We start from the raw sequence: 15000 nt of genomic DNA, 5'->3' as shown, positions 1-15000 counted from the left end.
GGGTTTTATTCTATTAATCTTTTATTTTTATGGATCCCTGTATAGTTTTTAGGACTATATTTATACTTAGTATTGTCTTGCACTGATAATGTATTATTGTATGAGCCTGTGTTGTCTTTTAACTATTATAGGAGAAACGTAATGTCGTTTTTTTTCTGCTGCTATACAGTTGGAAATAATGACAAAATAAAGCCATCTTGAATCTTCTCCCTGACTGCGTAGTTAACCCATTCTGACCTGAGATCAGATTCATACCAGGTTTCCACTGGACACACACTGTGTCTGATGAACCCATTCTGACCTGAGATCAGATTCATACCAGGTTTCCACTGGACACACACTGTGTCTGATTAAGGCCGTCGGACCTATATGCTTGTTTGCTGTGCTGTGTGTACTCTGAAATAAACACCATGGAACGTCATCATCTCGTCTGCCGTCTCACATTATGGTATGGAAATATAGCACACTGGTAAACAGAGACGTGATACTGTAGTAGTGTAGGCTACAGTAGTTATGCGACGACGTCACTGCAGCAGTGTTGTTTTCCTCGACTAAAACTAAGACGAAAAATGTTCTATTCGACTATCTATTTTCACTGACAAAAACAAATGGAAACTAAATGAAAACTAAGCTACGGTGACTAAAACGAACTAACAATTTCGTCGACAAATAAAAACTAGACTTGTTAGGAAGGGACTAGTGGACAAGATATCCACTATAAGTCATTTTACACTTGGTTGAATGCTGAAAATAGCCGATCTACAAGCTCACAACGCGTCGCGTTGCAACGCGTTGTGAGCTTGTAGATCGGCTATTTTCAGCAAGTGTAAAAACACTCATTACGACGGCATCAAGACCCGCCAAAATACATTTTAGTTGACTAAAATCTTATGACATTTAGTCGACAAAAACTAGACTAACACTAAGACATTCCAGCCAGGTGACTAAAATGTGACTAAAACTAAATGAAGTTTCAGTCCAAAGACTATGACTAAACTAAAATAGAAATGTGCTGCCAAAAACAACCCTGCTCTGCAGTAAGAAGACGTAACAGGACCAACTGGATCCTTCAAAAAACATGATGTTTAGCCAAAGATAGCAGATCTACAAGCGCTGATATTTTTAGCCACGGTATTTTGTGCAGACCGAATAAAGAACAGACCACGTATAGTATACTATAATATAATATACTATTAATAAATAAGAGTTTAGTATACTATGTATAAATATAAATATAATAAAAACACTATAGTATACTGTAGTATTGTATACTATATGTGCAACTCAGATTTGACTAAAGGAACCTTTTTCAGGTATTCTATTTGAACTTAGTTTTTTCTACATGCCAAAAGTATTGCAATTTTACCTTTAAATGTACATTTCCACCCTATAGCATCATGAGCAGATCTACAAGACCATAACCCTAGTATCATGAGCAGGGCTGTGAGTCTACCGATCTACAAGCTCACAACAATATAACCGATCTACAAGCTCACAACAATATAACCGATCTACAATCTCACAACAATAACCGATCGACAGGCAGGCAGGCAGGCAGACGTTTCTTACCTCAGTAGTTTACTTCGGACCATGGTGAACATAAATCCAGGAGATCTGTCTGTCTGTCTGTCTGTCTGTCTGTCTGTCTGCCTGCCTGCCTGTCTGTCTGTCTGTCTGCCTGCCTGCCTGTCTGCCTGTCTGCCTGTCTGTCTGTCTGCCTGTCTGCCTGTCTGTCTGTCTGCCTGCCTGTCTGTCTGCCTGTCTGTCTGCCTGTCTGTCTGTCCTCATAATAGCATAACTATGAGACGGACACCTGTATAGAGAGAGAGAGGGGGGGAGGAGTCAAGAAACAACAAGGAACAAGTTATAGATATGAAATGAGAGAGAGAGAGAGAGAGAGAGAGAGAGAGAGAGAGAGAGAGATAGAGAGAGAGAGAGAGAGAGAGAGAGAGAGAGAGAGAGAGAGAGAGAGAGAGAGAGAGAGAGAGAGAGATAGAGAGAGATAGAGAGAGAGAGAGAGAGAGAGAGAGAGAGAGAGATAGAGAGAGATAGAGAGAGAGAGAGAGAGAGAGAGAGAGAGAGAGAGAGAGAGAGAGAGAGAGAGAGAGAGAGAGTCTAAACTACACGTATGTACTTGTGAATTTTATGTATGTATTTATGTCTGCTGTGAGTCTCATGGCGTAGAGGATTTCATCCTGTGCTGGAAATCTTTTCAATACATTTCAATACATTTACACCTGAATGACATTGGTAAAGTACCAATGTCATTCAGGTGGTGACTGTACAGTTTATAGCACCGTTTGTAATATTAACAGTATAGGTAAAGATAAGTGTAATACATCTTTCCCCCAAAGACACAGTATAGGCCTGATGTACAGTATAGGTTCAAGGTTCAAGGTTCAAGGTTCAAGGTTCAAGTTTATTTAGTGTCCCCGAAGGGCAAATTGGGTTGCAGCATAGACAGTACATTAAACAATGAATGGAACAGTACAAACAAACAAACAGTTCACATATAGCGGCTACCAGAGTACAGAGGTGCACACAACCATTAAAGTGCAGGCGTTTAAAGTGCTATGCGATAGGTCATAAAAGTGCGTGTGCATAGACATAGGCACGAGATAAAACAGTAAAGTGAAAGTGCTCATCATAAGGTTATATCCTATTCCTCGATCTACCCACAGCAGCATTCAGTGTGTGAATAGAGACCGGGACAAAGGAATGTTTGTGCCTGTTTTTTGTGGCACAATAAGGGGCTCGCAAGCGAAGGCCGGATGGGAGAAGGATGTTCTCTCCGTGTAGAGGCTGAGCAGGAGAAGGATGTACTCTCCGTATAGTGGGTGAGCAGCATCAGATCGGATACACAGAGCTTTGTTAAGTACCTGTTTCTTAAAGATCTGTTCTAGGCCGTTCATTTGTGAGCCAATGATTTTAGAGGCCACTTTTACAATTCTCCCTAGGGAATTTTTGTCTCTGACGCAGAGATTACCATACCAACAGATAATGGAGAAAGAAATGACAGACTCGATGTAGGCACTGTAAAACAGTTTCATCAGAGTCTTGTCGACATTGAACTTAGCCAATTTCCTTAGGCAGTACAGGCGTTGTTGACCTTTTTTATGCATCACGTCAGTATTTAGGTAGAATTTCAGTCAGTTTGTCATCAATAACTGTGCCTAGATACTTGTAGCTGGGTACAATATCTACAGTCTGTCCGTTGACAACACTCTTCTGGGGGGATAGTGGGGAACGTCTAAAATCTATGCATAGCTCTTTTGTTTTAGAAACATTAAGCTGCAAGAAGGCGTTGTCGCACCAGGATAGAAAGTCGTCTACCACTTGCCCGTGAAAGTTCTCATCATTGTCATGCAGGCTGACGATGACCGAGTCGTCAGCGTATTTAATGATGAATCTATTTTGGAAATGGCTAACACAATCGTTGGTATAAAGAATGTAAAGAAAGGCAGATAAAACACAACCCTGGGGCGAGCCAGTAGAAGATGTCAGGAAGCTAGACAGTATTTCATTAACCCTTACACGTTGAGATCTGTTGGTTAAGAAGTCAAGAATCCAGCCCACCAGACAAGGATCTACACCAAAGGAGTTAACCAGTTTATCAACCAAGACATGGGGCTGTATGGTATGTATGGCTGTATGGTATGTGTCTAATGTCTTGGTACAGTGGACAGACAGTATGTGTCTCTGATGTCTTGGTACAGTGGACAGACAGTACAGTATGTGTCTCTGATGTCTTGGTACAGTGGACAGACAGAATGTGTCTCTGATGTCTTGGTTCAGTGGACAGACAGTATGTGTCTCCGATTGGTACAGTGGACAGACAGTATGTGTCTAATGTCTTGGTACAGTGGACAGACAGAATGTGTCTCTGATGTCACAGGGTTAGGAAGTGTAGCTCAGTCTTGTGTGCACAGTCTGTCTTCTCGTGGCAGCCTTTCTCGATCTGTGTTCCTTTGAATTTACCACATGGAGAACGTCATAACAGGATGTTGGCCCATTTGGTCCCTCCTCTTCCGGTCACACGCGTCTTCGTTTACATACCTAACTATATGCTTTATAACAGATCCAAAGCTCCGCAGCAGAATCTGTCAACAGCTCCTATCTTAAGTGAGTATAGACGGACAACTGAGGCAGAGATTGCCAGTCAGTTTGAATAAGGCCAGTGTTTATTCTACGTCATCCCTGTGACGACATCATGTTTACTTTAATATTTATACATTAAGCTGACATGTAATTAGTGTGAGAAGAAATCTCTATTGCTTTGTCTGTTTAATAATAAATCACGGTAGAGAGAACCAGATGCTGACTGGAGGAGGAGACAACACCCCTAAAGACAGAGAGGCCAAGATGCTGACTGGAGGAGGAGACAAGTCTGAGAAGCAGATGAAAGGGTGTTTTGATGTCTGTGGCTGTTGGCTGTTGAACAAGCAAGAACAGGGCTCGAGTGGAGGAGTCTTCAAGACGCGAGTCCGTCCAAATGTGTGGTTGCTCCTGGCAATCCTCCTCTGTGTCCTGCATGTGGCCAGCGGCTGCTATACGTGTGACGAGGAAACCTATGAGGAAATTAATCCGTTCATACGGACGCAGATAGAATTGAAAGATAGAATTAAGATGAGACGATTAAAAAGTGATTTCGAAAGTGATTTCGAAGCGATCGTCGGAAGACACGGCGGAGTGATTCTTCCCGACACCCTATCTAAAGTGCTCACAAGGTTCCAGACCAGGTTTGATGTTTTACAGAACACTTCACATGAAGGACATGTGATGGTTGAAAGATTCAAACAGTTCCTGAACGAAAGCAGGGAAGATCTGGAGACGCGAATGAGTGATGGATTATGCCTGGATAATAACTGTGGATTATTATATCAGCTTGTCGTGGACTGCACCATGTGCGAAGCCATGGCCCCCGAGTGGCCCCTCCGAATTCATGACTGCTCCTCTCCTTCTCACAAGTTGGACTGTGGCCAGAACTACGTACAGGCCAAGCAGGGGGACGAGGTTCTGTTGAACTGCTCTCTACCCAAACTGACGGTCCCTGCCTGGACCACGCAGTACCATTATGAGTGGAGACCAGAACTGAACCTCTCTGAGTTGACCCCAGACCTGAACGTCTCTGAGTGGACCCCAGAACTGAACCTCTCTGAGTGGACCCCAGAACTGAACCTCTCTGAGTGGACCCCAGAACTGAACCTCTCTGAGTGGACCCCAGAACTGAACCAGTCAGCTGACGGTGACTTTAAAACGTTGAAGGTGACCAATGATTCCTACATGTTGTTGATGAACGTGTCTACGGGAATGCAGGGCACTTACAGGTGTTCACTGACCAATCGTTCTTCGGGAACCGTTTTCTCAAGAATGACCTTCGTGCTCAACGTCACTGAGCCCCCTAAGCCTGAGCCTGACGTCATCCCCACCACCACACCGGCGCCAGAAGGTGACGTCATCCCCACCACCACACCGGCGCCAGAAGGTGACGTCAACGTCATCCCTACGAAACCTGGCGTCACTGCCACGCCGGCGCCACAACCGACCGCAGCCCCGCCCCCCGGTGCACCCGACACCGCCATCATCATCACCATCGTGGCGGGCGTACTGGGTGTAGGGGGCGGGGTGACCTTCCTGGGGGTGCAGTGGCTGAAGAGAAGACGACGGCAACAAAACCTGTAAGGGGGGATTTCTTCTGTACTGTATGCTAACGCTAGCCTGGTGAAACCACTCCCCCTGCTGGACAACATTTGCATTCTGTCAGCAGGGAGAGTCTGGGAACTCTCAGGCAAAAGACGATGTACTCCGGTCCACTTCTGTCCGGAGCTGTATGAGGCCGCTAGAGGAGCGATATGCGGCAGTATGAGGCCGCTAGAGGAGCGATATGAGGCTGTATGAGGCCGCTAGAGGAGCGATATGCGGCAGTATGAGGCCGCTAGAGGAGCGATATGAGGCTGTATGAGGCCGCTAGAGGAGCGATATGAGGCTGTATGAGGCCGCTAGAGGAGCGATATGAGGCTGTATGAGGCCGCTAGAGGAGCGATATGCGGCAGTATGAGGCCGCTAGAGGAGCGATATGCGGCAGTATGAGGCCGCTAGAGGAGCGATAGATATGCGGCAGTATGAGGCCGCTAGAGGAGCGATATGCGGCAGTATGAGGCCGCTAGAGGAGCGATATGCGGCAGTATGAGGCCGCTAGAGGAGCGATATGAGGCTGTATGAGGCCGCTAGAGGAGCGATATGAGGCTGTATGATGCCGCTAGAGGAGCGATATGAGGCTGTATGAGGCCGCTAGAGGAGCGATATGAGGCTGTATGAGGCCGCTAGAGGAGCGATATGAGGCTGTATGAGGCCGCTAGAGGAGCGATATGCGGCAGTATGAGGCCGCTAGAGGAGCGATAGATATGCGGCAGTATGAGGCCGCTAGAGGAGCGATATGCGGCAGTATGAGGCCGCTAGAGGAGCGATAGATATGCGGCAGTATGAGGCCGCTAGAGGAGCGATATGAGGCTGTATGAGGCCGCTAGAGGAGCGATATGAGGCTGTATGAGGCCGCTAGAGGAGCGATATGAGGCTGTATGAGGCCGCTAGAGGAGCGATATGAGGCTGTATGAGGCCGCTAGAGGAGCGATATGAGGCTGTATGAGGCCGCTAGAGGAGCGATATGAGGCTGTATGAGGCCGCTAGAGGAGCGATATGAGGCTGTATGAGGCCGCTAGAGGAGCGATATGAGGCTGTATGAGGCCGCTAGAGGAGCGATATGAGGCTGTATGAGGCCGCTAGAGGAGCGATATGAGGCTGTATGAGGCCGCTAGAACCCAATAATCATCGACCTCGATCTCAATTATTTGTTCAACTGTATAATATTTGAAAAGCTAATCCATAACCAACTATCACATTACCTCAACGGAAATAACATCCTATCTTCACCCTATCAATCTGGATCCAGATCTAATTACTCCACAACCACTGCCTTACTAAAACTTACAAAGAATATTACATCAGCATCTGCCAACAAAGAATTAACTGGAGCAATTTTCATTGACGTCGACCATTACCTCCTCTTAGATAAATTATATTCTGTTGGTCTATCTCGCAATGCTCTCCTATGGTTTAATTCATGTCTGCATAATCTAAAACAACGTGTCGTCATACAAGGATGTAAATCTGATTTGTCAGTTCAGGAACGAGGCGTGCCTCAAGGCTCTTCCCTAGGTCCACTTTTATTTACTATATTTATCAATGACCTCCCCTCAATATGTTCCACATGCAATGTTCAACTCTATGCTGATGATACAGTTCTATACACCTCCAAATCTACTTTACCAGAAATAGAATCAGCTCTACAATCAGATTTCACCACTCTACAAAACTGGCTAGCAGCCAATAAACTGCAACTCAACAAAACTAAATCCTTCACAATGATCTTTGGCACACGTCAAAATATTAAATCAAAATCGTTAAATCATTCATTCTCTATAACCAGCTTGGATGGCACTCCTCTGCAAAGAGTTGAACACACCAAATATTTGGGCATGTGGCTGGATACTGAACTTTTGTTTAAATGTCACATTGATCATATTGTAAGAAAAGTTAACTTTAGTATTGGTGTTCTTTATCGCTCCAGAAACTGTTTTACATTCTCAGTTAGGAAAAGACTAGTCATACAGCATATTTTACCGATACTCGATTATGCAGATGTTGTGTATCTAACCGCATCTAAAACAAACCTGAATAGCCTACTCTCAATATTGTCTATAACAAACTGTGCAGATTCATCTTAGGTTGCCCTTTTACAACTCACCATTGTATCATGTATGACAATCTTCAGTTGCCCTCTCTTACTGTAAGAAGACAGTGTCACTGGATTCAGTTTATTTTTCAATGTATACACTTCCATTATCCTCAATATCTAAAACAGTTTCTAGAAGCACCACTACCAATTACCAACTGAGGCACTCCATTCAACCTTATTTTTATTTATTTTTTATTTAACCTTTATTTAACCAGTAAAAATCACATTGAGACTGCGTCTCTTTTACAAGTGGGAACTGAAGGCCAAGAGGCAGAAATAAAAATTACACTTCAATACCACATCATCAAAGTTACATTTTGAACCAGCAACTACAACATCCATAATACACCTTAAAATACCTATGCATAAATACAACAAGTCACCTGTCCTACTTTTTTCTTTTTAGTAGCAGGGCAAAATGTCTCTGTTCCCATAGTCTCTATAACCGCTCCTATCCAGCAGAATAACAAACGCTCCAAATGATATCTATATACAAATATTATATATTATATATATTATACAAACAATGAGATGTACACAAACAATTAAACGATCGACAGAATTACAACACTGTTTACAAACAAAGAAAACAACAACATGTAACATACCGTGTGCGCCTTCTGCAGATTATTTTAGGAGAGCTACGTTATCTTCTCTTATACTCTTTATTTAAGGACACTCTTTTTTGACGTGGGAAGAGCTCCTTACACCACTGAGACTCAAGCTTGTTCTGACTGAGTTCAGCTCACACAGGTGCAATGAATCAATGCTGCCTCACTCTAATCACAGGGCTCTGCTCCTGCATGCCCTTCTAGGTCATAATGAACAGCAATAAAGGACCACCAGGCACCACCACACACAGCATGCAAATACAATATGTACCCAAATAAACACACATATAATGTTCACATACATTTTCAGAAAGGTAAGCAATAAAATAGAATATTACAAAATACCCATTAGTGGGACAGCTACAGTCTCCAATACATTAGGTAAGAATGCATTTATGTTTAAAGCTCCCTCTGACTGGAACAACTTACCAACCAATATTCGAACCATTTCATCTTTCAACATGTTCAAAAGTGCGCTGTCTTCTTACCTTACGACCTCCTGCACATGCCCATGAGGCCATGATGACTATTGCTCTTCAACGTATTTATTCAATTTATTTATAAACTATTATATTATATACTTGAACACAACCTAACTAAATAATACAACTCTAATGTAAACACAACCTAACAAGACTACAACTCTAATGCAAACACAACCTAACTAAATAATACAACTATATGTAAACACAACCTAACTAAATAATACAACTATATGTAAACACAACCTAACTAAATAATTGCGCCACTCAGTTCACACGGGTGTGATTTCATTGTCTGGCAAAAATGAGATATCAGAGGTTGCCATGTCCGTTTTATTACAAGCGAGTTCGCGTATGTTTTTATTTTATTTTTAAGTTGCTTGTAAATATTCTGCGCTGTTTATTATTACCATTATTATTATTATTATTATTATTATTATTATTATTATTAATATATATTATATTATTATGAAATATCAGATCTACTAGACTCGTAGTGAGCTTGTAGATCGGCTTATTTTTTTAAATAGATGATGAATATTAGATCTAAAGTGGAGTACATGGTTTCTTTTGGGCTTGTTTGTTTATTTATAGACCTCAGTTGCTTATTTCTGTCTCAATATCTGGCAACGCTGTCAGTCAGGAAGTAGATGTTTTGTTTACTACGTGGGAAGTCATCCGGGAGGTAAAACTATCTCACTTCATCAAACTAATACAAGACTTCCCGTGTTATAATGTCCTACCCCTTTCATGATTATAAAACCATATGTACACTTCACGATTAAGCTATAATATTACTGGGCCAGAAGTTCCGAGTAGTTAAATAAATGTCTTTAGAAGCTAAAATGAGCCAATGCTAAACTGTTGTTCCGCCAACACTGATCAGTTGATCAGTGTTGTTTATAGTGTGAAAGTATACTGCGATATTATTGACGTTATTATAATTTGGCTGTTTAAGAACATCTTTGTTCGGTGTGTTCTGTTGTGTCCTAGATAATAAATAATGTTCTGTTTTGTCCTAGATAATAAATAATGTTCTGTTGTGTCCTAGATAATAAATAATGGCAGACGAGGTTCTGTTCGAGTTCCTTCACATGGAGATGGTGTCTCATGTTTACAAGCTGCAGCAGTCCAGCAATAAGGGAGAGATGGACAACAAGGTTCTGTCTGTCTGTCTGTCTGTCTGTCTGTCTGTCTGTCTGTCGCTCTGTCTGTCTGTCTGTCTGTCTGTCTGTCTGTCTGTCTGTCTGTCTGTCTGTCTGTCTGTCGCTCTGTCTGTCTGTCTGTCTGTCGCTCTGTCTGTCTGTCTGTCTGTCTGTCTGTCTGTCGCTCTGTCTGTCTGTCGCTTAGTTACATCGGTTGATTTAATACTTTAAATCACTGCTTCTCAATGTGTGGTCCGGGGACCCCTAGGGGTCCTTGAGAGAGTTCCAGAGGGTCCCCAGCTAAATGATACCAAATTGTGGTTCCATTTGTACACTCTCAGAGTTAAATTAATTAAGGGGCACGGTGGCACAGTTGGTAGTGCTGTCTCACAGCCTCACAGCTAGAAGGTCCTGGGTTCGATTCCCGCTGGGGACGCTGTGGGCACTGGTGGCGTGTTCCCTCCTCCGTGTCATCAGTGCCCATACCCGAGGCGGGGGTTGGCGAAAGGGCATTTCTGTGTGGAGTTTGCATGTTCTCCCCGTGTCCCCTAGGGTAGATACCCTCACAAAAACATGCCGTAATCCTGGTCTCTAAAACTACCTCTCCCTGGCCAGCCGGAGCGCCTGATGGAGGGGAAAGGAACTGGTCGGAATAACGTGTCCCTTCCACGCGCTACGTTCGGCCGGGGAAATTCCCCTCTTGTCAGGTGAAAAGAAGCAGCTTGGACTCCTCATGCATAGAAGGAGGCATGAGGTCAGTCCGCTGCCCCCCCAGGTTGGCAGAGGAGGTGTAGCGCCCAGGATTACATTAGATAATTGGCACTGGGTGATAAGAAAAACTGGGTTACAAAATCGTGGGATAAAATTAAAAAAAATGTATTCTAGTTTATTTTGCTAGCTTGAGTTATAATAATAATTTCTTCTTCTCTTTTCTACATGAATATAACCACATTATAACCATATCAAATTAAATGGGAGTTAAATGTAAAAATTAAAAAATATGACTCCTAACGTGGTTGAAGTGGGACTCATAAAATGTCCATGGGACTCATTTCTAAAAAAGACCATCCCTGCATCCTGGGACTCATTTCTAAAAAAGACCATCCCTGCATCCTAGGACTCATTTCTAAAAAAGACCATCCCTGCATCCTAGGACTCATTTCTAAAAGACCATCCCTGCATCCTAGGACTCATTTCTAAAAAAGACCATCCCTGCATCCTAGGACTCATTTCTAAAAAGACCATCCCTGCATCCTGGGACTCATTTCTAAAAAGACCATCCCTGCATCCTGGGACTCGTTTCTAAAAAAGACCATCCCTGCATCCTAGGACTCATTTCTAAAAAGACCATCCCTGCATCCTAGAACTCATTTCTAAAAAAAGACCATCCCTGCATCCTGGGACTCATTTCTAAAAAGACCATCCCTGCATCCTGGGACTCATTTCTAAAAAAGACCATCCCTGCATCCTGGGACTCATTTCTAAAAAAGACCATCCCTGCATCCTGGGACTCATTTCTAAAAAAGACCATCCCTGCATCCTGGGACTCATTTCTAAAAAGACCATCCCTGCATCCTGGGACTCATTTCTAAAAAGACCATCCCTGCATCCTGGGACTCATTACATTGAAAACCTGTTTACATCACTTATGAACGGTCATAATACTGATTGTATTATTATTATTATTATTATTATCTGTTGCAGGACAGAGCGACTTGTGTTTCCATCCTGGAGAACATGGGCTTCAGAGTGGGACAGGGTCTCATTGAGAGGTAGGTGTTTCTACAGGGTCTCATTGAGAGGTAGGTGTTTCTATAGAGTAGGACAGGGTCTCATTGAGAGGTAGGTGTTTCTACAGAGTAGGACAGGGTCTCATTGAGAGGTAGGTGTTTCTATAGAGTGGGACAGGGTCTCATTGAGAGGTAGGTGTTTCTATAGAGTGGGACAGGGTCTCATTGAGAGGTAGGTCAGAACTGCAGCATCACTCCCAATCTTCCGCCGTAGTTTGAAAACCCACCTTTTCAGACTCCATCATGGCCCATAGCACTTACCCCACCCCCTTAGATAGCAATTCTGTAGACTTAGATAGCATTTGATACAGACTTATAGCATGTTATGTAAACAGCATAAGTGCATTGTATGTAGTCATAGCACGTCATAGTACATAATGTATATCATAGTAGTATAGATGTATAGCTTATATGTATAGTTTCATTATAGATATTCCACTGTTACTTTCTTAGCTTACGCATGTTTCATGATAAATGTTTTTATGTGATGTATTCCCCATGCTTTTTGTTCTTGCGTAATGTAAATCGCTCTGGATTAAGAGCGTCTGCTAAATGCCTAAATTGTAAATTGTAGGTGTTTCTACAGAGTGGGACAGGGTCTCAGTGAGACCCTGTCTCACTGAGACAGGTGTTGTTTTCCAGTGTTTTCGTCGACTAAAATGAAAACGAAAAATGTCCGTCGACGGAAACTAAATGAAAACGAACCCATGGTGACTAAAACTAGGACTAAATATACTGACAGTTTTGTCGACAAATAAAAACTAGACTAAAATGTTAGGAAGGGACTAGTGGACAAGAGATCCAGTATAAGTCATTTTACACTTGCATGCTGAAAATAGTAAAAAAGTATTAAAACAGTAATTATGACGGCATCAAGGCCCGCCAAAATACATTTTAAACCGCTACAATCCTATGATATTTAGTCGACTAAAACTAGACTAACACTAAGACATTCCAGGTGACTAAAATGTGACTCAAACTAAATGACGGAACTATTCAAGAGACTAGGACTGAAACTAAAATAAAAAAAATGTCCTGCCAAAAACAACAACACTGGTTCTTTTCAAATATAAATTATGTAATTGTTCATTTTTCTTCTCCTTCTGCCTCGTGTTGCTGTTTGAGGTTAACCAAGGACTCGCCCAGCTTCAAGGATGAGCTGGACGTCATGAAGTTCATCTGTAAGGACTTCTGGACTCACCTCTACAACAGGCAGATCGACAACCTCAGGACCAACCATCAGGTACAAGAACATCCTCACCACCTCTTTACACATCTCTATCACAACCTCAGGACCAACCATCAGGTACAAGAACCTCTTTACACACCTCTATCACAACCTCAGGACCAACCATCAGGTACAAGAACCTCTTTACACATAATTATGTAACACATACAGCAAATTGATGATTTTAATTTTAGTCCTAGTCTCTTGAATAGCTTTCATTTAGTTGTAGTCACATTTTAAAATAATAATAATAATAATAAAACTTTATTTGTATAGCACCTTTCATGACATGAAATGCAGCTCAAAGTGCTTTACAGAAAAATGGAGAATAAAAGAAAAGCAAGGCAACAACATTAAAAACAAGCAGTAATGCAATACAGTGAGGACATGAATAACAAAAATAAAAGATCAATTAAAAGCAATGTTGTAGAAGTGGGTCTTGAGCTGAGCTTTAAAAATGTCTACAGAGGCTGCCTGTCGAAGGTACAGTGGGAGTTTGTTCCATGCCGACGGCCCGTAGAAGCAAAAAGCTGCTTCCCCGTATTTTTTAGTTGCCATTTTTTTTGGCAAAGCGAGCAGCCAGCAGTGGAAGACCTTAGGGGGCGGTTTGGGACATATTTAGGCAGGCAGTCAATAGGTAGGAAGGTGCGAGACCATTGAGAGCTTTATAGACAAGTAAAATAATTTTAAAATCAATCCTAAAAACAACCGGAAGCCAGTGCAGTGATGCCAAAACTGGAGTAATATGTTCTCTCATCTTAGTTCTAGTTAAAACTCTGGCTGCTGCATTTTGGACAAGTTGTAATCTGTCAGTTGTTTTCTTAATCGGTTTTAGTCACCTGGAATGTTTTTAATGTTAGTCTAGTTTTAGTGGACTAAATACAAAGGTATTTTAGTTTTTGTCTGTATTGTATAGTTGCTCCACAACGGAGACAAGCCTAACGGCTTTCTTGTGACCCCATCCTTTTGAAATGTATTTTTCAATAAAGTAATCAATCAATCAAAGTTTTAGAGAAGAAGAGGTGAGAACCTCTGAAGATGAGTACTACATCATTCATTATATTCATTATTATTATAATAATTACACATAAACACACAATCACTTTGATATCATTCCATGTGCAGTCAGTGGTGGAATTGTTTTTATTTTAATTATGTTTAAAACCCATTTTGACCTGAGATCAGATTCTAAAAATGTCCGTTTGAAAATGACAGTTTTCTGAAAAAGCTATGTTTCTATGTCAGTCGTTCTTCAAGTGGCGCGCTACGAGCTTGTAGATCTGCTATTTTTCAATAGCTAATGAATGTATTTTTCAATGAAGTAATCAATCAATCAAAGTTTAGAGAAGAGAGATGAGAACCTCTGAAGATGAGCTGAACTAGTCCATGTCGTTTACTCTCCTAACTAGTCCATGTTCAACAGGGCACGTATGTTCTGCAGGACAACAGGTTTTCTCTCCTAACTCAGCTGTCGAGTGGAAAGCAGTACATGGAAGACGCTCCTAAGGTGAGTAAAATCACTGACAATTTAATACGGAATAACAATTCAAACAACTCATTTTGACCTGGGTCCGATTCTAAAAAAAAAAAAAAAAAATGTCTGTTTGAAAATGACAGTTTTCTGAAAAAGCCATGATTGCTATGTCAGTCGTTCTTCGATTCTTCTAAAATGGCAGACCTACAAGCTCGTAGCGCGCCACTCGGTGGCGCGCTATGAGCTTGGAGATCTGCTATTTTTCAATAGCTAAAGCATAACATAATTCGAACACCAAAAGGGGTTCCCGCCGAAAATGGGTTAGGATAATTCCATGCTAAAAGGCTTTCTTACCTTTCATTGTAGTCGTTACGTCCCCACCAAAGAGGTCCATGTGTTTTTCTTGTGCAAAAACTCCTTTTTGGCTATTTCCCCTACCATAAGCCCTCAATGAATTGCATTGAATGGGAATTGC

At 42.1% G+C, this 15000-nt stretch overlaps 2 protein-coding genes across 5 annotated transcripts in view; one reads left to right on the top strand and one right to left on the bottom strand.

Moving 5' to 3' along the window:
- The window catches only part of LOC308320989 (beta-1,4-mannosyl-glycoprotein 4-beta-N-acetylglucosaminyltransferase-like), a 21954-nt gene extending 13445 nt beyond the window's left edge, over window positions 1-8509 (bottom strand). For 2 of the 3 annotated variants that reach the window (XM_080771746.1, XM_080771747.1), the window contains exon 1: window positions 1570-1619. In XM_080771746.1, coding sequence (XP_080627872.1) covers window positions 1570-1601 — 32 coding nt within the window. In that variant the 5' untranslated portion in view covers window positions 1602-1619. Of the gene's footprint in view, window positions 1-1569; window positions 1620-8403 lie in introns of those variants that run through there. The other variant, XM_080771748.1, reaches the window with a different exon arrangement.
- A 1009-nt stretch (window positions 8510-9518) lies between these two features.
- The window catches only part of trappc6bl (trafficking protein particle complex subunit 6B, like), a 9204-nt gene continuing 3722 nt past the window's right edge, over window positions 9519-15000 (top strand). Inside the window, exons 1-5 of one of the 2 annotated variants that reach the window (XM_080771581.1) lie at window positions 9519-9573; window positions 9940-10048; window positions 11738-11805; window positions 12940-13066; window positions 14475-14558. In XM_080771581.1, the coding sequence (XP_080627707.1) occupies window positions 9950-10048; window positions 11738-11805; window positions 12940-13066; window positions 14475-14558 (378 nt within the window). In that variant the 5' untranslated portion in view covers window positions 9519-9573; window positions 9940-9949. The remainder of the gene's footprint in view (window positions 9574-9939; window positions 10049-11737; window positions 11806-12939; window positions 13067-14474; window positions 14559-15000) is intronic. The other variant, XM_080771582.1, reaches the window with a different exon arrangement.

Source organism: Protomyctophum bolini, assembly GCF_963924005.1.
Source record: "Protomyctophum bolini genome assembly, chromosome: 9".
Classification (NCBI taxonomy): Eukaryota; Metazoa; Chordata; class Actinopteri; order Myctophiformes; family Myctophidae; genus Protomyctophum; species Protomyctophum bolini.
Note: the sequence above shows the minus strand (reverse complement) of the source record. Positions and strands in the feature narration are given on the sequence as shown.